Below are 20,903 nucleotides of genomic sequence, written 5' to 3'. Positions count from 1 at the left end.
CCTCATCTCAGCTCTCTCTTCAGGGCCCTAGGTACTTGCTGCATGGTATTATTTTCTATTTTTATTAGTAAAGATACATTTTTGACAAAATTTAAACTCTTCAGCCTGTCTAATTCATTGCTGACAGCTTTTAATTGTGTGAAGATCAGATTTGAAAAAGGAACCAGGAACTGAGAATGAGGAACTGGGAATAAGAGACTGATTTCAGCTTTGTGAGCTCCTCGTGGAGCTGTGGAGGCTGTTGATAAGATAAGTGGTGGGGCAATGTTGTTGTCTCATGCCAGCTATCATCTCCTTACACAAGTGGCTTTAGCTTTAGTGTCTCACAGTTGTTGTGAGTTGCGACACTAGTGACCTGTCTGAGCCCATAGGTCTACGGTGGGGCCGCAGAGGTGGTGGCTCACGAGCTGTGAAATGGCAGTGCCTTGTTTCAACTGCTCTGAGTCGCTGTAAGCCAACGGACAGGCCAACACCGAGGCATCTAAATAAGCTAAAGGCTGGTGAAAATGAAGGGTCCAGACTGCAATTCTGCTTTCAGAAGTGGAGGGGAGGAGTCCAGCTAATTAGCTACAAATACACCTTCCAGATGCACCAAGGTTGATCTGAAGCAGCTGCAGGATTAATTGCAAAGAATTCTGCTTGAAAACCAATAGATGATTTGGGTTTAGGACCACATTTATTCCTCAAAATAGGTTAATAGTTTTATGGGAGGTGTTTTAGCTTGTTAAATTTCCACCCTGCCACCATCTTCTGGTCTGGGCTCTGTTGCTCCTGGATGTTTCAGCATCCATGACCCAAACTTCTTGATCCTAGGCAATAAGGTTCCCCTGGAGTGCAGCGGACTGACACCAACTCCCTGAGGTAGATCCTGTACCCACCTGCCTGCAGTTTGCAGGAGAAGGTTATGGATCTGATTGCTGGATCAGGTGTTCTGGGCTGACTGTCCTGGTACTGGTGTGTGTTGGAGGTTGCTCCTGGATTGGAAAGCGGTGATTCTGTAGTTGCCTTCTACTGAGCATAAGATATTGTATTTTTGAGGCAGGAGCATGCCAGTCCGAAAAGTCTGCCAATGATGGTGTAATGCAGATGTTGGGGGTAGCTTTATTTTTGTGACCATGGGATGGGATAAACTGAACTGCATCCGTTTTTGGCAGTAAGGAGAAATGGAAAGTCTTGATGCTGTAATGTGTCCTGAAAAATGTCTGTGAGCCACGTGAGAGCTAAAGACGATGCAGCTAAACTAATGATGTATATAAGAACATTCCAGAGACTGCCTCCAAGTAACCCTTCCTCTGCTTGCAAGGTTTTCCAGACGTCCTGGATAGATAACGCTGCCAGTGGAATGTAGGCTGGTTCAAGGCCACAGTTACTGCTGCTCTTTGCAGCAAAAATATCTTCCCCCAGAAATCTCTATTTAGTCTAAAATAGGTGGTATTTTTCCAAGTACTGTCCTCCATGGTCTCTCCAATGCTGTTTCTCAGTTGGGGAGCCTTCCTCAGTGCTTATTTCTGTGTTAGAGGTAAGGGACTGTGACATTAGGGGTCTGATCCTTGGAATGAATCTCAGTTTCTACACCATGGGTGATTCAGTCCTTATACTGGTTTCACTGGGCTTCAGGTGAGGTCCTTAGTGCATTGTCATTTGGCTTTTCTTACAGCCCATCTACCCTAAAATTATCATATTTGGGGATCTCAACATGAGTTGGTCTTGTTAGAGGGAGTGAGACCAAACTGGTAGGCCTTTTGAGTTAAATCCTGGCCCTACTGAATAGAATGGGGGTTGTGCCACTGCCTTCAGCAGAGCTGGGATTTCATCCTGGTCTTCAGAAGTGCTAACCACACGTCCTCACTAGAAACATTTACTCCAGCAATAGGACAAGGCATAGGTCACAGTTACATGATCAAACAGGTAAGCACATGCCTCATTTAATTCATGAAGACCTAATGATCTCAAAATTGTTTTGAATATAGTCTGACCCTAGATATTTATTCAGTGCCAAAACCTTTTTTTTGTAATTACTGCACCCAGAATTAACGTTGTAATACATCTTAGTTAAAGCCATACCAGATGTTTTATATGGCTTAGCTGAATATTTTTTCTTTTTCTTTTAGGTGCCATTTTAAAACAATCAGAATCCAAAGAAGCATGGGGATATGTACAAGTTAGAAATAATGCACACATGTTCTGGTGGTTGTACTATGCAAGCAACCCTACCAAAAACTTCACAGAACTACCTCTCATCATGTGGCTGCAGGTAAGTGGTTGTGGAAGATGCTTTCAAAGGCATCTTATTTTCATTTTTGCACACGTAAATCTACTGATCAGCCATCACCTTCTGGTAATTCAGAAGTAGCATTCTGCATTTTCCAAGTAGTTTTCTGTGTCTGGTTCCTGGCTAATGAGCCAGGCTTTTAGGTTAGGAAAAAATAATTAAAATGTTATGCAAATATGTGAGTGACTGGGATGCTTGCACCTGCTCACCAAAATTATATTGCAGCAACAGCAGAAGTATTTTTGTAGTGTGATAGTGCCTTCTGTGCGAGACACTGCAAAATGAAATGATGGCTCTTGCCCTGAGAAGCTTATATTGTGAAAGTAAGGTTTGGAGACCTTGGATACAGAGGATTAGAGGCTGAGAGAACTTTTTATACGGAGTGGGGAATGCTGAGCATGTTGAGAACTAACTATTCTCAGTGCACCGGTTTGGTAGCTGACTCTTCCACACCATCCTGTGTAGAAGTGACTTTCTCTGGATGGAAACAAAAGCTTCAGAGCTCTGTCTGCAAAGTAGAAGGTTCCTCTTGTGTTTTCATTAATTGGTGACCGATTCCCTTTCTGGATTCCCTTCACAAATAGCACGTGTATATAATTAAGGGAGATGGGTGGAGAGGGGACTTTGTATTTTAGCATGCAGTGCAGAAACTATTCCTGTTGAGTGACCATATTCCATTAGTTTACCCTGATTTCTCCAGATTTTAACTTCCTTGTTCTTTTCACTCCATAGGGAGGTCCAGGAGCTTCAGGCTGTGGATTTGGGAACTTTGAAGAAATTGGTCCCTTAAATACCGAACTGAAACCAAGAAACACAACCTGGGTATGATGGAAAGCTTATGATTGGGATAATCTCAGCTTTTTATTTATTGACTCATAGATATGATCCTTACTTTCCTGGACAAATAACTGACCAAGACAAAAACACCCCAAGAAATACGTTCATCTTAAATTCAGCCATCCCTAGGAGCAGAATCTTTCTTTTAGTTGTGCTCAAGTCCACAAACCTGCTTGAATCATCTTTCCTCAAGTGTTTGCAGTACTTACTTGTTTGGCTTTAAATGCTGCACCCCTAAAATGCTGCAGCTTGAAAAACAGCTGCCAGGAAAACCCAATTGAGAGCTTCAGCATAGGCAGATTCATTGGTTTTGGTGGAGAAATTGTGGTTGGATGATTTATCTGTTGCAAACATCTAGGCCTAAAATTAAGGGAAACATGGAAAGATATTATTTCAGTCCATGGCTTTACTGTATACAAGAGACATAAGCTGTGTCTGGACATCTGCAAATTTGTGAGAGCACCCTTGAGGTTCTGCTGGGAGGGGGCAACTGAAATGAGACTGCATTACAATCCTCTTTCTCGGCTGCTGTAGTTGCAGGCAGCCAGCATACTGTTTGTCGATAACCCTGTTGGCTCTGGATTCAGTTATGCAAACGACAGCAGTGCATTTGCAAAAGATGTCGCCACTGTCGCTTCTGATATGCTGGTGCTTCTTAAAGAATTCTTCAAGAATAAGACAGAATTCCAGGTAAGGGACTTCTAACTTTGGTTTAATAGCATTAGAAGAGAGTGCAGTGTCAATCCAGGTTTCAAAGAGAGAGCATTTGCCGCAGTGTGATGGGAGGAGTTGCAGGCATAATTAGTGACCCCCCTTCCCCTCCACAAATGTAAAAGTGAAATTAGTTGTTTGTGACAGCCATTGCAGCTGTATTTATTTCTGTTGCTGTCTTTGGCTCCAGCTGTATGTCCAGGAGGGCAGATTCCTGTGTCCATATGGACTCTGGGCATAGATTATTTATTGATTGATTGTTTATTTGATTTATATCCTGCCTTATCCAATAGGCTCATCAGATCAGAGCCTTCCTGGTTACAAAAATGAAAAGCAGTTCCTCCAATAGTCACATTCCATGACTCCAGATATTCAGTGCTTTGGGAGACGACCACCTGAGGTTTGGGTTTTGTGGGTGGCAGAAGGTGGGTAGGACATTTGTTGTGCTTGGTGCCTAACATCCTTGCTGTGTGGCTTCTCCCTTCAGACTCTTCCATTCTACATCTTCTCAGAATCATATGGAGGCAAAATGACAGCTGCCATTGCCTTAGAGCTGCATAAGGTAAAGTGTATCCTTGCCTCTGTAAGATGCCACTTTGCCCACATGTCTACCAAAGTGTCACTGTTTTATAAAAAGTCTAATGCTGGATTTGAGCTGGCTTTTTTTGAGCAGCACCTTTGATTTGCTGTTGTAAGAAGCCTTTTCCCCCCTTCATTTACTGTCAGAGAGAAAGCTCTTAGTCCATCTAAGACATGATTAACCATAAAGTAACTTGGTACCCTAGCAGTCAAGGCACATGCAGAATCCAGGTAGTCTTCTGGGAGATGGGGGATGGGTGGGGGGAGTTCAGAGGCATGAAGAGCTACTAGGTGTTTAGTTCCCTTTGGAAGTCAATGGGAGTTGAGCATTTCATCCCCACCCTTGGACTCTGTCCTGCAAATTTTGTAACCCCAAATCTGTTTCCTGAATTGGATAATTTAACAAACGGGTATCTTGCCCTTCCCAAGGGACAGTGTATTCAAACCACACTAGGAATGCCTGTGGAGATTGTTGAAATTGTCAGATTATTCTCACAGATTCGAACTACTCCAAAGATTTAGCGAGCTTTGTAAAGCATACCGAGTGCCCTGAACTGGCACTTGTGTATATAGTGCATGCAGAAACACAAATTGCTATGTGAGCATTTCCTTCCCTTTCCTTCCTCCATATCCAGCATAGCCAAACCAGAAGCAGAGTGTGCTCTTCTAGGAGCTGGGATGTACTGTCAGTCATCTGGGCTGCAAATAGACTTTCGTCATCCTTCATTTCTGAAGTTGTCCCTTGAACTTAGTTAAAATGTGGGAGGAGGAGAGGATGTTTCTTGTAACACCAGGACACTTCCACTTATTTTTGCATTTGGAAATCTCTCTCTACTACTTAGGATCTGGTGCTTAGCACCTTTCCGTAACTCACCTGTGTGTGTACTAATTCCTCTTTCTTTCATGCGTTTCTAAAGGCAATTCATGCTGGAAGCATAAAGTGCAATTTCAGTGGTGCTGCCCTGGGGGATTCCTGGATTTCTCCCTTAGGTAGGTTGATAGAGTTGGATGACCTCCTATATCTATGGGTATATATGGTCTGTCCCTGCTTTAAATGACTGCAAAAAAACAGATCTTAGTAAAGCTGTGTTGATATTCCAGGGAGCTGTGATGCAAACTGACTGTCTTTTAGTAACTGTCATAATTTCACATTTCTGTAGTAGTAACAAGCACGCATGCGTTCACATAAGCAGCACATAAGCAGATGGCAGAGGGTGCCCCTAAATCTCTTTGATACAAGAGTGCTTCAGCTAAAGTGAAATCACAATGATTCACAAGGCCACAACTGATTCCCAAATGATGGTGCAGTGGAGGAGACCTGGCCTCTGCCTGCTGTGATCTGGTATTCTTGATGATCTGAGAACCACTGACTTGCAGCTTCTCTATCTTAAGATGCCCAGTCTGAGACTTCTCAGCCCTGACTTTCTCTGCAGGCTGAAGGACCCCTCTTCCACTGCAGCTGGTGCTCAGCAGCTGGGTACTAGAGCTCTGTTCATTCTTGAAGAGTCTGGCAACTAAGTGCATTTAAAAACAAAATGGCAGGTGGGAAAATGCCAGCTTTCCAGCCTCTCCAGATGGGGAGATGTGTATCAGGAGAATCCGTGTTTCTAAATTTCAGCAGTGCCTGTCTTTTTTAAAACAGTTGTTTCCCATTTACCATTAAAATGAGAATCCACCAGGTGAAAGCTGAACAGCTGGGGTAACTTTGCCCTTGGGGAGGAAGAGGGAGAGAGGAAAGACCAAGTCAAAGGACTTCCACTTCCAATCCTGCAGTGAGATTTATACAACAGGCCCATGACATTGTCTCACCTTGGCTGTGGGAAGCTGGAAGCATGGGACCTATCAGGTCACACTAAACATTGCATCCCAGCCAGGGATGACTATAGTATTGATCGTCAAAAATCTGACTTTTTTTTTCTTTCCTCTTGTAAAGTTTGCAAGTAGGTATGCCTTGACTTTGAATGCTAACTCGTCCAATTTTGTCTAAGTTCTCATACCTAAGCATAGTGCTGCAAAGTTTGGGATTAAAATGTCTGTTTGTTGCTTTAGAAAGCTTCCATTAGCTAGCATCGTGGTGGTGGTATTGGTCTTCTGCCTTTGTACTCAGCCTTTTCTGCAGCACCTAAACTTTGAGCTAAATTTCATCTGACAGTGCCTCTTTCCTGAGTACTTCATCTTTGCCTCCATCTGCTCCTGTCATTATTATTCCTGCTACATTTTGGCAGGAAATTTTAATTAGAGATGACTGAAATCCGTTTTTTTCCTCCAGATTCGGTACTCTCCTGGGGACCTTACCTTTACAGCACTGTAAGTACCTACCCAAGCTTTTCTGTTTGCAATAACTGTTCTAGCTTTTAGGCTTTGCACAAGAACTTCTTATGCCCATACAATTTAAATCCAAGAGTGAACTCTGACATCAACTTGAACATTCAGCTGGCATAAAAACCATGTAATAAATTAACCTGGCAATGTAATTGTCCATAGCATAAATTTTAAGTCAGTGGTTCTTCCTGTTTGCATTCCAGTCTCTTCTTGATGATAAGGGCCTCACAGAAGTCACTGCTGCTGCCAAAGAAGTCATGGATGCAGTGAATAAAAAGGATTATGCACTAGCAACTCAACTCTGGAGTAAGACTGAAGAGTTAATTGAACAGGTAGGAGGCTATCTCTCATAAAGTTTCTGCTGTGCCAACCTGGAAGCATTTTTGCACTTGCTTTGCACTGGCCTGAATGGCTACAGGATGCAATAGAAAATGAGGCCCAAGTGCATGTCAGATAGGGCTGCATTAAAGTTCTGACTGGGTAAAGCTCTGAAATGTGTCCTTAACTTCATGCATGCGAAGAGCCCCTTTAATTTCAGCTATAAGACTCAAATGCTGTTTAAATTAGTCATGTCCTTCTGCAAGTAGCACATTGCCACTGAGCCTAAAACACCCGGCCAAAAACTGCTTCTTTTGTGCTTATTTTGTAGCTGGTTTCACTTCCTTACTCTCGCACTCTTGTGGAACCTTTTACTGTTCTTTTTAAGCTAATACAGCCACTGTAATTCATCTGCAATGTGTAGCTGAAGGCACAGCCAAGGCTTTACCAATGTGTAAAGCTGCTGTGATAAGAGGAAATAGAGTGAGCAGTCTCATGCTTTGGGGATGGCCTAGCAGAAGAATAAATCTCAGAGGTCCGTGTTGTTGAGGTCTTTGGCTGTAGCTGATATAGGTGGAATAATGCTGTCCTTGTAGATTCACAGCCCTATTGGTCAAGAAAGAATATCTGTAGCAGGACTTGCATACCAGCACATACGTGTGTGCATAAGTACCCCGAGTTGGGTGTGAATGTTGGCAACTGCCAAAACCCCTTCCAGAACTCAGGAAATTAAGGGAACAAGGGGCCAGAAATCATTTCACAAAAGGTCTTCCTCAAGATGGAGCCAGCAACGAGTCTCTTTTAAATAGAGTGCATTAATTCCTGATCTGGGAGGAAAGCTGGAGCCTCCTATGTCAGAAGCATTTTTCTTTTCTTAAACTACTGGAATTGAAGATCCATCCTGATCCTCCTTTTGCAAAACAAGCTATTCTCTTGGTTTTGTAGAACACAGACGGTGTGAACTTCTATAACATCCTGACCAAGCGGGCTCCCACTCTCAAGGAACCAGAACATGAAGCCATCTATCTTAGTAAGTTGAGGCAAGCAAGTTTACACAGTTAAGCTTCCAAGGACCTGAGTTTCAGAGGTGCTGGGAACCCACACCTGTGACCAGAGTGAGCAGGAAATGTCTGTCAATCACATTCTGAAAATGAGGCGTTGAAGCAGATGCCTGACACACTTGCTCAAGAACCTGGACCTGCTGGGCCTCATATGTAGACAGGGCAGGAGCGTAGATATTAGGACAGCCATTTCATGGATCGTGCTTCCATTAAAACAGATCTTGGGATTAGTCATGATGAGCAATAAATATCACTGCTGTGAAATTTCACAACCTCTAAACAGCTTCTTCCAAACACTTACACTTCTCTCTTTTAGCAGGAGAATGAAAATAGTCTTCCTCTCAGCTATTATCCAGTGAGACACTTGACTTCCACAGTCCTCCTTCAGGTCCTGTCAACATTGACGTGAAAATTAACACACGTTGCTTTTCACCTCTTCCTGCCTCTCTATTGGCTTTCAGAGGCTCATAAGGGAAGTGAACAGCACTGTTGATTTCCAAAAGTATAACCAGTTGTTGCAGCTTCAAACTAACAGGTCTGGTGAAAAGAAGCAATTGTGTCTATGTGTAATAGTGAAAGCAGAGCCCCCAGGAAACCTTCTGAGAGCAGCAGTCTGCCTTAGCAGAAAGAGGAAGTAAATAGTGTGTTTCTTTCTTCCATAAAATAAATCGGCTCACAGCAGGGTCAGAATGCTGATCTTTTCCAAGTCAGCAAGGCTTCCTCTGTGATGCTCCAGTTTCAGTAGAAAAAGAGCTCATCGGATCCAAATGTAGTGAGCCTCAGGAGATGATTGCAGCACTGTCCTATGGTATTCATTGCATCCCATGTATGCCCATCTGCCATTTTAGAATTGAGCATTGTCTGTGCCAGACTAAAGCTTGTTCTTTCTCTGCAGTGAGGCTCTACCAACGCCATGTTGAGCACCTTCACAAGGACCAGTTAAGTGACCTGATGAATGGGCCCATCCGAAAGAAGCTGAAAATCATTCCGGACTCTGTCAAGTGGGGAGGTATCATCTGCTGTCTGGCATAGACCTCGTGAGCAGCTTGTAACGGGCAGTATCATAGTCTGCAAAAAGCAGCTGGCCCTGTCTATGGCTTCCCAGGACAGATTGCTGGAAGAGGTTTCACAACAGGGCACTGGGAAGCCTGTGGGAGCAAACATGCTGTCAGGTCCAGTCCCGATGTCTTCTTCAGCCCACTGTGAACTAGCCAGGGGCACACCCTGGTGGGGGGATAGTCTTATTTTCAGTTTTAAAAAAATCATGTTCCAAGCCAAATCAATTCCAAATCTGTGAGTCATTCAAGAACCATATGTGGCCTTACTACCAGCAAACATCCTCCACCCCCACCTGAGGCTTCAAATGTTTCCAAACTATTTGGCAGGCATCCTACATGCAGGCCCAAGCCCAGAGGTTTGCCCCCAAGTTTCACTTGCCCTCAGCCATATAGCCGCAGGAGCAAGCTAGATAGTCTGCCTCAGACCTGAGCAGCAGGAGCCCACCTGGCCTTCTTGGGTTATATTTGCTAACACAGCTATGTTGCTTCCACCTAGTGTGTGCTATGAACATGTCACATCTCCCTAAGGTGCTTCCTGCGGTGGTAACAGGGTAGTGGAGACATTCCTTGGGTGCCCAAACAGCCCGCATCAAGTCTCTTCCACGGAAAACCAGTGCAGGGAGGGCGTGGGGGCGGAGAGTGTAAATCCACCGCAAGAGAATGGGAGGGAGGATGCTGAATGCCTGCCAGCACCTGCTAGGCTTGTAATGGGAGCTGGAAACTAACAATCAGGGGACACGGTACAGTTGCAAACACTAGTGTGTTGTTCTGCTCCTGGTCGCGGGGTCGTGTTGGGACCCGGCCAGTCTCTGCTCTGCTTCAGCCTTCAAACTCTGTTGATTACAATGTGTTTTCTCTGTCCGGGTCCAAATGATTAGCGCAGTCAGAAGAAGTGTTCATGAACATGGCTGGGGATTTCATGAAGCCTGTTATTGACATCGTGGACCAGCTGCTGGTGGCCAACGTCAATGTTACCATCTACAATGGGCAGCTGGATCTTATTGTCGACACTATGGGTAAGGACCGTTTTTTGGCTGGGGTTCAGATGGGCTCTGCCCCAGAAGAAATTGGGTATTAGGCTTCATAAGACTACAGATACCTGTCTGTGGTACGCCAAGGGAAAAGCAGTCCTCTGAGGCCAGTGCCTCTCTGTTCTCTGTCTTGGTGGAGCATCCTGATGGCCATGGTACTTTCTGCTCTTAGCAGCAAAGATGTGTCACCAATGTGTCTGCATCCCTGCACTCAAGAGTATCTGCACAGAGATGTGGGAGCTGCTGCTGTCTCTCTTCCATCCCTGCCACACCTCTAGGCATATTCCCCTTGCTGTCTCTTGAACAAAGGAGTGCTGCAGGGGACTGTTGTCCTAAGTGAGTTGAGGTGGCTATGGCTTTTTCTCCTAAGTAGCTTTCTCTTGAAGCTGTCCAGTCCACAGAGACCTTTGCAAGGTTAATTATCCCTAAGTAATTCTCAGTTTTTTAGGTTAAAGCCTACCACACTGGGAGTATTATTCTGACATGACTTTTGCTAAATCATGGTATTTGAGGTGCCATTTTTTTCCTTCCCCCCCCCCATAACAAAGGAGCATGACTGGTCAAATCGCTTCACCTTTTGGCTTCAGCTTTTCATGCCCTCCCCTTACACCTTCATGTGAAAACCAGGGGTCCCCAGTCTTCCCTGTGTCTCAGGGTAAGCAAGGACTATCTTGTTTGCTGTGTCTTTACAGTGGCACCTCCAGGCTACTCTGAGCACTACAGCAGAACAAGAATGAAGTAATTAGTATTGTGAGGTGCTCAGATATTAGAGACCAGTGCCATAGGAAAGCCTATAAACCAGTAGCCTGCAGAGGCTGTTGGCCCTCCTGCTGTGGGCTGAGCAAGCTCCCAAGCCAGGCCAGAGAGGTATTCTGATGGGTTTGTCTCCTATACCATCCTCCAGTTGGGCTGCATTCCTCATGAGAGAGACTGCTCAGAATCTGCTCCTTGGTTGTGACACATCAGCAACCACAGATCTATTTCTCATCATGAGCAATAGGAAGCTCCACAAAGTGCAGGCTGGGGTGCAGTCAGGGGAAGGCGATACACTTTTATACGTTCAAGTAACAAATAGAGCTTTGAAATTCGTGCATGTGACTTAATTCCCTTCTGCTCTGCTTCTACTAATGAGTTTTGATAGCAATCTCTGTCGGACAGGGACCACATCTCACTCTTCATTGAACAAAATCTAATCTGATGGTGTTCGGTCCCGTCAATTGAAATCGGTAACTTGATGAGCCTGATAGTTAAGATGAAGGGGATGGTGTTGAAAGACGAGGGCACCTGCCTCAAGACAGCAGGTGTCAGCTTGCATGCAGCTCAGTGGCTCAGAAGGCTTGCTCATGTTGCATTGTCTGGCCAGTTGTGCAATGAAGTGGTTTTTTGCTCTCCACCCTGGGTGTTGCTGGAATATTATAGGCTGCTGCCAGTGTGCCAGGCCTTGTTCTCTTATCTTTCCTCCTTCATTCAAATAGTCCCCTGCAAGGCTGGGCAAACCATCATCTTATATTATGGATGGTTTTATCCTTTAGATCTCTTGGCCCCTAACTGCTCAGATGCTCCAATTCTCTTAGTTCCTTCAGTGAACAGCCCTGCAATCAATAAGTCTCTAGACTGTCAAAATCTTTAGGTATTTAGGCTGTCAAAACTGATTAGCAGTGTATGGCACACCAATTTGCTATATTTTGAGCTAAAATTGAACTGCTCTTCTTAAAGTATAAATTGCTCTAGAAATCAGAAGGCAGAGATTAGGTGGGATGGTAGCTGCTTTTTTCTTTTTAATGTCCTAGAATTGGCTTCTCTTTGCTGTCTCGAACTATAATCCTCTCCAGCCTTTTATACAGACTTTGTCTTCTCAGATGGTCTTGGTTAGATGACTATAAGAAATCATGAAATAATGTCATGTGATGCATGTTTTGCATCTCTGAAGGAGATGTCAGTATTCTTGTGGTAGCATCCTGCAGGGTGTAGGAAGTAGGGATTCAGGAATACCAGGGGAAACAGAGATAAGCTGGAATTGCTTGTGCTGCAGAATCTCCCTGAGGTTCACATCCATGCTGCATCTACACATAGACCAGAATGCAGGGTGGAAAAAAAAATCAACCTTTTTTTAAAATAAAAATGATTTTTTAATTTAAATCAGATCTTTCTTTATTTGATTTGATATTTTTTGGGGGGTTGAGATGCTTTTTTTAAAGAAAATAAACTTATCTTAAAATTAAAACTATCTTTATATATGTTAAAGTTCAAAGATATCATCATGGAATAGGGATTATAACTTCTAATTGTATACTATTTGAGACATATTCATGTAACCTTTTTAGAAGTTTTATAGTTTCATAGTTGGTAGGGTCAGAAGGGACCTGAGCAGATCATCAAGTCCGACCCCCTGCCATGGGCAGGAAAGGATGCTGGGGTCAAATGACCCTGGCGAGGTGACTGTAGCCTCCTTTTGAAGACCCCCAGGGTAGGAGCGAGCACCACTTCCCTTGGACGGTGGTTCCAGATCCTAGCCGCCCTGACCGTGAATTAGTGCTTCCTGATGTCTAGCCTGAACCTACCCTCAGTCAACTTGTGGCTGTTATTCCTAATTACTCCTGGTAGTGGTCGGGGGAACAGGGACTCTCCCATTCCTCGCTGGTCCCCCAGTAAGTTTATAGATGGCCACCAGATCCCCTCTCAGCCCTCTCTTGTGCAGGCTGAACAGGTTCAGGTCTCGGAGCCTCTCCTCGTAGGGCCTGCCCTGCTGCCCCCGATCATGCGAGTGGCCCTCCTCTGGACCCTCCCCATGTTGTCCACATCCCTCCTGAAGTGCGGCACCCAAAACTGGATGCAGTACTCCAACTGCAGCCTGACCAATGTTGCACAGAGGGGGAGAATCACCTCCTTGGACCTGCTCATGATGCATCTGTGAATGCATGACAAGGTACAGTTGGCCTAACTGACCACATCCCCACATGGGCGGCCCATGTTCATCTTGGAATCAATAACAACTCCAAGATCCTTTTCTGCCTCTGTGCTGGCGAAAAGGGAGTTCCCCAGCCTGTAGGTATGGTGCTGGTTTTTCCTCCCCAGGTGCAGTACCCTGCACTTGTCAGTATTGAATCCCATCTTATTCTCATCTGCCCACCCCTGTAACCTGTCAAGATCTAGTTGTAGCCTGTCCCTCCCTTCTATCGTGCCCACATCCCCCCACATCTTAGTGTCATCTACGAATTTGTACAAGGTGCTTTTTACCCCCTCGTCCAAGTCACTGATGATGTTGAACAGTGCGGGCCCAAGGTCCAAGCCCTGGGGGTCCCCATTGCCCACATCCCTCCAGGTCGAAAATGACCCGTTCACCACCACTCTCTGGGTGCGGCCCTCCAGCCAACTAGTGACCCATCTGACTGTAGGCATCAACACCACAGTTGCCTAATTTTTTTAATGAGAATGGGGTGAGAGACAGTGTCAAAGGTCTTCCTAAAGTCCAGAAAGACTATGTCCACTGCTACCCCTGCATCCAAGCATTTGGTGACCTGGTCGTAGAAGGCCACCAGGTTGGTCTGACAGGACCTGCCTCTAATGAACCCATGTTGGTTGCCCCTAAGCATAACCTCCCATGCTGGTCCCTCGCAGATGTGCTCCTGGATAATTTTCTCAAAGAGCTTCCCCAGGACTGAGATGAGACTAACCGGCCTATAGTTTCCTGGGTTCTCCTTCCTCCCTTTTTTGAAAATGGGGACCACATTGGCCCTTTTCCAGTCCTCTTATAAATAGGTCACAATGGGCCATGGACTATATTAGGGGCCCAATCTTATGGGGTTCCCAGGGGCTCCTCTACATTAGTAAAGATTAAAGAAAACCACTCTACCCAATGAGACTCACTGCTCGGTCTAGAAGATCCCATTAAGCATCTCTGTGATGCTTAGTTTCAGTTCTCAAACTGGATTTGTCTCTCCAGATCATAGGCAGACAAGGTTCTTTGGGAAGATGTGATATCTTTCATTAGATTTCCTAATAACTTTGCTTTGTGCATGCTACTGTCAAGTACAGGGGGACATCTCCAGTGTTGCCTTGATTAAAATAATATGCATAACTCTTTTCTGTCCCTGTGTCAGGCCAAGAGGCGTGGGTCCGGAAGCTGAAATGGCCTAAGCTGGAGCAGTTCAGCCAGCAGAAATGGAAGGCTCTGTACATATGCCCAGAATCCACCGAGACAGCTGCTTTCTATAAGTCCTATGAGAACTTGGCTTTCTACTGGATTCTAAGGGCTGGACACATGGCAAGTAACACGCTTATTTAAAAAAATAGAGGAAAATGATGAGGGCAGTTGTATGCATATTTTTTCTGCTTTTCCTGCTTAGTCTTCCTGGCTTTGCCACAGACCCAGTTGGACCCTTGGCAAGTCACTTTAATGTCGCTGTGACTTTGCTACCCCACCTTTACCTATTTACAAGCCTTCATATTGGGTAAAATGCTGAAAGGCTGTCCTCCAAAAAGCAAGCTAAATAGTAGCATGATTACAAACTATCTAGAGTCCTGCCTCTGCAAAGCAGTTAATATGCATTGTCTTTCTATGCTAGGTACCAGCTGATCAAGGGGAAATGGCACTGAAAATGGTTAGGATGGTGACGCAACAAAAACACCGATGAAAATGGAGGCCAGCTGGCCTGGCTGATGTGCAGAACTCCTGTGCTTTAGTGGACCTTGGGCCACAGAATGAACTGCAGAACAAACGATCAGTATTTGGAAGTATAGCCTTTCTAATTTGGTAATAAGCAAATCATTGAAAGAAATGCGTGGTTATTAACTGAAGTTTTGCCTTTGACTTTGCAAACTGATTCTTTGCCTCAGTACTGCTTATTACGACTCTTTTATTGGGATCTTCTCTGATAAATACTTTACTCAGAGCTGCTTCCTGTTGTACCAGAGGGTTTTATATCTTTTATAAAATGTTAGGATTGCTCAAATATTCTTTGCCTGTTTATGCGCCAATATCAAGGCTAATTTGCTGCTTTAAAAAACCAGTCTAGGTGAGCAAACCTGCTGCTTATAGCTATCGATTTTTTTTTTTTCTTTTTTTATAAAGGTTTTGAGTCCTCAATCATCAGGTGGCATAATTTTTATCTTAAAGTTGCAGACCTGCTGTAATCTGGCTTGATTTTAAGCCCAGAACCAGTATGGGGGCTTCTGTGCAAGTGGCAGTGGCAGGTAGAGAGGGAGGGCGGGGAGGGAAAGAGTTGTACTGTGCCTGTCTTTCTGATTTTTGATGATTTTTTTAATGGTACATTACCCAAGATTTGTTTAAAAATATTTTAGTAGCAAGCAACATCCCTCCAAATGTTTATTCCTAAATAAACTGCAAGCAGTGTCTTTACATGAGCAACCAGAACCTTTTTCATAAGATGTTTAATAGTGTTGGCTTAGCCAGAATGGCAGCGTAATACTGTGCAACACGGACGCAAGAACACTGCTGCTAATAATTCAGCCCCCACTTCTGCTTCTCCAGCTGAACCAGGCTGGAGTAAGCTTCAACAACTCATAGCGAGATGCTTTTTTCCAGGAAATGCACTTTCCGGGTAATCCAGTTTTATTGTCTGCCTAGGAGCTTGAACCTCTATTTTTGGCTTTGGGGAATAAAGCTGTCGGTGTTGAACAATGAACCCTGCCTCAGCAATGAAGCCACGCTGTGCCAGCGTCCTGCTCAAGGCAGGTTTTAATATGGTTTTTAAAGTCCAATAAAAGCCTAGAATGGATGATAACCCTTTCTGCTTTAAGGAAACATTGCTGCCTGGGGATTACTGTGTTCCTGTGCTTTATGAGCAGTAGCTAAAAGCAGCAAGTTCCTTCCCCTGTGGCCCAGTGCGAAGGAAGTGTAGGTGGTAAGAGGTAAGAATTAACCTGGAATAAGCAACTTAAAGGAGCAGCTGGCTACAGTTTGTAGGCAGTCTGTCTTGCTTTCTCTGTAGGCAGTCCCTTCTCACTTTGGAGGTGTCAGTAAGGCAGGCTGACTTGGCAGCACCTGAAGCTTGAGGAGACTAACTTCCTCCTTTAACGACCTGCCGGTGGTTTAGCAATGACAGAAGAGAATTGCTCAATGGCTTCTGTCCCTAGAGTTCTTCCATGTTCACAGCGCTCTCTATTCCTGCCTTGCCCTTTTGTTCTGAAAAGCTACAAGCCAAGTCTAACTAGCTGGGCTGTGTAGTCTAAGTACCTGCTTATATTGGTGAAAAATATATGTGCCCGTGGAGCAGTCATTAGGGCTTATAAACTGCATCCATCCATAGGCTGAACACCAGTCAAAATTGCAAATCCTACACCACTGAGGAACCCACCTTCATTTTATTTTATTACTCACCAATCTTGGCTGACTGTGGTGATGGTGGAGGTAGGTTTGCTTCCTCACAGGTGCTGTAGAAAACCTGGTAAAAATGATTAGGCCTCAAGTCCTTGCAAGGCACCTCATTAGTGGTGGTATGCTGCACCTGTTTTGAGTGTATGCTGCACAGCTCTTCCAGGTAAGAGCAGCTGCTTGGAAAATACATTAAAAACAAATGGTCTTAAGTGAGGCTCTAGGATTTTTTTTTTTTGGGTTACAAAGCTAGAAAATTCAAAAGAAAATACAAACTATGATCCTTCTTTCTCTTGTGATGCCATGTATTTTAATGGCTTGGACAATCTGATATCTTACTGGCTAATTATTACTATTCAATAATAGCAATTTCCATAGAAACCGATTCAACTGTGAGAGATGAACGTGGCAGCACTTCCTCTCCAGCACACTTAAGTGTGGCTTTCTATAGTGCTCCTGGTGTCTGCTGAAAAATGCAAGCTGTCCATCAGGTAATGAACAGGTGCTGGCTTTCTTGGCAAAGAGCAGTCTAGGCTTGGACAAATATCTTGGATCAAAAAAACCATTACCTGTAATGAGGGAGAGGCTGCCTCCACAATACCAGGCATTCCCAGGACAGCGAGCCTGGCAGTACACAGGAGTGCAAGATCCATTATGATGATGAAGGAGGAATCGCTTAAGCTCAGTTTTGAAGAGGCATTGATCATTGATTTCATTTGGAGCTAGGGACCTATATTTCCTAAAAAATCTGCACCTTAGCAACCAGCAGGTAGCTGCGTCAGGCTGTCTTTTTAATGTTTTGAAATGTTGTAGATCTGCTCACATTGGGATTCAAAGTTGCAGCAGCAGGTGAGCATCTGTGCTCCTGAAATGAGATGGAAATCCTGTTGCGTCTCCATCCTTGTGTTTTGTCTTGTATCCTATAAACATCATGCCATACGGCAGTGTTGTTTGTATGTAGCAATTCCCCACTCTTCACCCTGTTCATGCACTTCCAGGGAGGATTCCACGAGAGCTGCAGCAATTTGCCTGACCCACCAGAGATGACAAGGAAAGGAATAGCACTAATTTAAGTAGAGCATGCCTTGTCCTTAGGTGGCTTTGCATGATGGTTGCTTTCTGCAGTATGATGGGGTGTTTTGCAGTTAATGGAAACTGTGCTGCTGTTGCGATTGAGACCTGTCTGTTCTGGCCACTGCATGTGTCCATCTTCCCTAATTCTGTGAGATGGGCACTGCCTTTTTGCCTCGTTAGTGAGCCTTCACACTCTTAAATAGAGTGTCAGGACTGAGGATTGTTGCTAATACATTGCTGTAAGCCATTTCTAAAAGATCATTCCAAAACAGCTAAAAAGACAGACCTGCTGAGTGCACTTGACTACGAAATAAATGCACACTGAGCTTTGGCTGGATACACTTGTGAAGTGATGTGATCATGTGTACAGTTCTAGCAAAGTGTTTGCAGTGGTCTTGGGGGAGTTCTACCCTCCTCTTCAAGCAAGAAATCATCCATATAACAGTGATAAGGCTGTCAGCAGGGCATTCTCACAAAGAGTTTGAAACTAGCCCCAAACTATCAGTCCTCAGGGCAGGCTGCAAGGAGTCTTTTTGAGAACCCGGGGTGTGTTGAGCTGAGAGAGATGACAGTGGGGTATTGTTTCATTGCTAGCTAGTGGTTCCTTGTGATGGAGGCTATTTGAATTAGTCTTGTCTGACTAGTTTAGTTTACCATCTTAATTGCCAATATACTTAGTTGCCAGTATACTTATACACAATTATTTAAGAGGGAGTAATTGCCACTATGAGGAACTCAGTCTTTGGGTGCTCCACACTTTCTGAAAATCAAGTTCCTTTGAAGTGACTTGAGCTTGGCACCTGCACCCGGAAGCATCTAAATCACCAGTCACTCTTTGAAAATCCTGACCCTGGAACCTAGACTACTTGCTTTTCTGTACATCCGTACTTTAGCAATAGAAAAACCTGGGGATGGCTCTGTCTGTTATAGTCTTCTTTAGATGAAGGGTGTATGGATGATATACTAGAGACAAAATTAATGCTTAGCATCAACCTCATGACCCCTGAAATTCAGTGATGTGTCTTTGCCAAAGTCTACCACAAGTGTAGGATGATATAAATGAAACTGGTCTGGAAGGACACAAAGTGCCCCTAGAATCCCTGAGCCAATAAACTTCTTCCTTAAAATCTAGGTCTTTTGTTTGCCTTTGTGGTAGTGTCATTTCAACTAAAGCACTGTAGTAGCAGAGTCAAGTCAATAGAGGGTATCATCTGTACTGGGCAAGCCATTGGCTTAACATCTGATGCCGCTACCACCACCCATGTCTCCTAGCAAGACAGAAGTCCTGAGCAACTTATTCTTCTAGAGATTTAAAACAGGCAGTGCAAACTACACTGGACACAGCCTACCTAAAGATCTAGAGATATGTGCATTAGGCCTCGATTCAGCAGGGGGGACTGTACATGTGTTTGAGCAGCTTGCTGAAGCACCTGCCTTAAGTAACCCCTTTTATTCTACTTGTGGGTTACTTGCATAATATCTCAATCTAATACACTACATCAGCTTGAATCCAATATCAACCTCTCCTGCTGCATGCAGGTATAAAACTCAGTCATCCAAAACATTCAGCAGGCTGTTACTTGGGCAATTTCAAGTACCAAATTCATCAAGTACTTGAAAATCAAGACCAAAACATTTACAGTACACAGAAGGAAACATCTGTCACTGGAGACCTTGTGAAACTGCTGGATGTGAATGTATTATCTCAGGACTTGTCTTTCCTAATTTATTCCCAGTCTTAATACCAAAATTGATAGAAACTTAGGTTGCATAAGGTTTTAAAATGTTATGAATCAATTCTACCTTAAGGACACCTAGAATAATACCATTTACACACTGCATTCAATACACTTCATGTCAACCAAAGTCATTTTTAAAGAGGATTATACAAGCCTCTTAAGACCAACCTATTTTGGCTCCTTTTTATAATTTTTTCTCTGTTCCTAAAATTTCCTCTTCAGTAAGCATTTAGTCTGGAGAAGAGAAGACTGAGGGGGATTTTATAGCAGCCTTCAGCTACCTGGAGGGAGGTTCGAAAGAAGATGGAGCTGAACTGTTCTCAGTGGTGGCAGGGGACAGAACAAGGAGCAATGGGCTCAAGGTGCAGCAAGGGAAGTTTAGGTTAGGAAAAACTTTCTCAGTAGGAGAGTAGTAAAGTACTGCAACAGGTTACCTAGAGAGATTGTGAAATCTCCATCCTCAGTGGTTTTTAAGACCCAGCTAGCCAGAGCCTTGGCTGGGATGATGTAGTTGGGGCTGTTCCTGCTTTGAGCAGGGGGTTGGACTAGATGATCTCAGGTCCCTTCCAACCCTCATTTTCTATTATTTCATTTGGCTAGTAGCTGTCAGAAACATTCATACTGTTTTCATCTGTGCTTCAGCCTATAACCAATGTAGTCCATCGACAGTCATAGCTTTAATGATGCCGCCTCTAAATTGTCTTGTATAAATATTGTTGATCCTTTTCTTTTGTATGAATCAGCCAACTTTGGGCTCTTCTCTCATGCAATCTGTTTGAGACAAAACAAGCTATTCCAATTTGGCTTTCATGTCAATATGCTGTGTCATGTTCCAATTTTATTCTGTCCCAATTCTAGTTGTTATATTCAGGAGTACGTGGGAATTACAGCCCTTTCTGCCAGATATCATAAAATCACAGATGGAAAAGATCAACTCCATTGTCTAGTCTTTTTGGACAGGAAAAAGACTAAATGGAATTAAAAAGTCAGTTTTATTTAAAGTGTTGCCACAATGATAGATAATTTACTAGCCAACTCACTGTGATCCCATGTTCATTTTGGTTGAATTAGTTTCAATAAATATAGCCTGGTGCCAATTAGGCTTCCCCATCCCCAAATCTCAATCTTATTTGTATAAAACAGTGTCCCAAGAATTGAGATTTAGCAGAACAGAGCTGTGTAACAGGGCAATCTGCAGCTTTTGAGAAAGGTGGGCTAGGGCCAGCCAGCCCTATAGGAAAAAGGAAAGGATAGGTTGTGCTCAGATTTCTTCAGAAGATGGTACGTGGGACCCATGCCCTAATCCAGTTTCCAGATGACCTAAAATCCAGTGAGTGCCTTTGGTTACAGGTAAGGCCCAGGAAGAGATCTGGGTGGTGGGGAGTACAGAAGCATATTTTTTATCTGAACCCATGCACATCTCCAGGTGGTTTGTGGCTATTATGATGGGTGCTGACCTTTTGCATGTTCGTCTGTTTAATGTACAGTATCCCTTTCTTTAGCTGGTGGAAGAAGTGCACCGAAGTGATCAACCACTTGGTGGAGTAAAGAGCCTTTAAAATACCAA

The 20,903-nt window shown here is 44.0% G+C and overlaps 1 protein-coding gene across 2 annotated transcripts in view; it reads left to right on the top strand.

Moving 5' to 3' along the window:
- Nucleotides 1–16,740, top strand: part of SCPEP1 (serine carboxypeptidase 1) — a 25,549-nt gene extending 8,809 nt beyond the window's left edge. Inside the window, exons 1-13 of one of the 2 annotated variants that reach the window (XM_019517083.1) lie at nucleotides 1,249–1,519; nucleotides 2,112–2,254; nucleotides 3,005–3,094; nucleotides 3,644–3,799; nucleotides 4,308–4,382; nucleotides 5,317–5,389; nucleotides 6,669–6,706; nucleotides 6,925–7,053; nucleotides 7,985–8,069; nucleotides 8,996–9,109; nucleotides 10,037–10,174; nucleotides 14,290–14,453; nucleotides 14,755–16,740. In XM_019517083.1, the coding sequence (XP_019372628.1) occupies nucleotides 1,456–1,519; nucleotides 2,112–2,254; nucleotides 3,005–3,094; nucleotides 3,644–3,799; nucleotides 4,308–4,382; nucleotides 5,317–5,389; nucleotides 6,669–6,706; nucleotides 6,925–7,053; nucleotides 7,985–8,069; nucleotides 8,996–9,109; nucleotides 10,037–10,174; nucleotides 14,290–14,453; nucleotides 14,755–14,823 (1,338 nt within the window). In that variant the 5' untranslated portion in view covers nucleotides 1,249–1,455 and the 3' untranslated portion in view covers nucleotides 14,824–16,740. Of the gene's footprint in view, nucleotides 1–1,248; nucleotides 1,520–2,111; nucleotides 2,255–3,004; nucleotides 3,095–3,643; nucleotides 3,800–4,307; nucleotides 4,383–5,316; nucleotides 5,390–6,668; nucleotides 6,707–6,924; nucleotides 7,054–7,984; nucleotides 8,070–8,995; nucleotides 9,110–10,036; nucleotides 10,175–14,289; nucleotides 14,454–14,754 lie in introns of those variants that run through there. The other variant, XM_019517092.1, reaches the window with a different exon arrangement.
- Nucleotides 16,741–20,903: the final 4,163 nt, after the last annotated feature.

This window comes from Gavialis gangeticus, unplaced genomic scaffold (assembly GCF_001723915.1).
Source record: "Gavialis gangeticus isolate Ggan-Ray unplaced genomic scaffold, GavGan_comp1, whole genome shotgun sequence".
NCBI classification, from domain to species: Eukaryota; Metazoa; Chordata; order Crocodylia; family Gavialidae; genus Gavialis; species Gavialis gangeticus.
The sequence above is the reverse complement of the archived record's forward strand: the minus strand, read 5'-3'. Positions and strand labels throughout refer to the sequence as shown.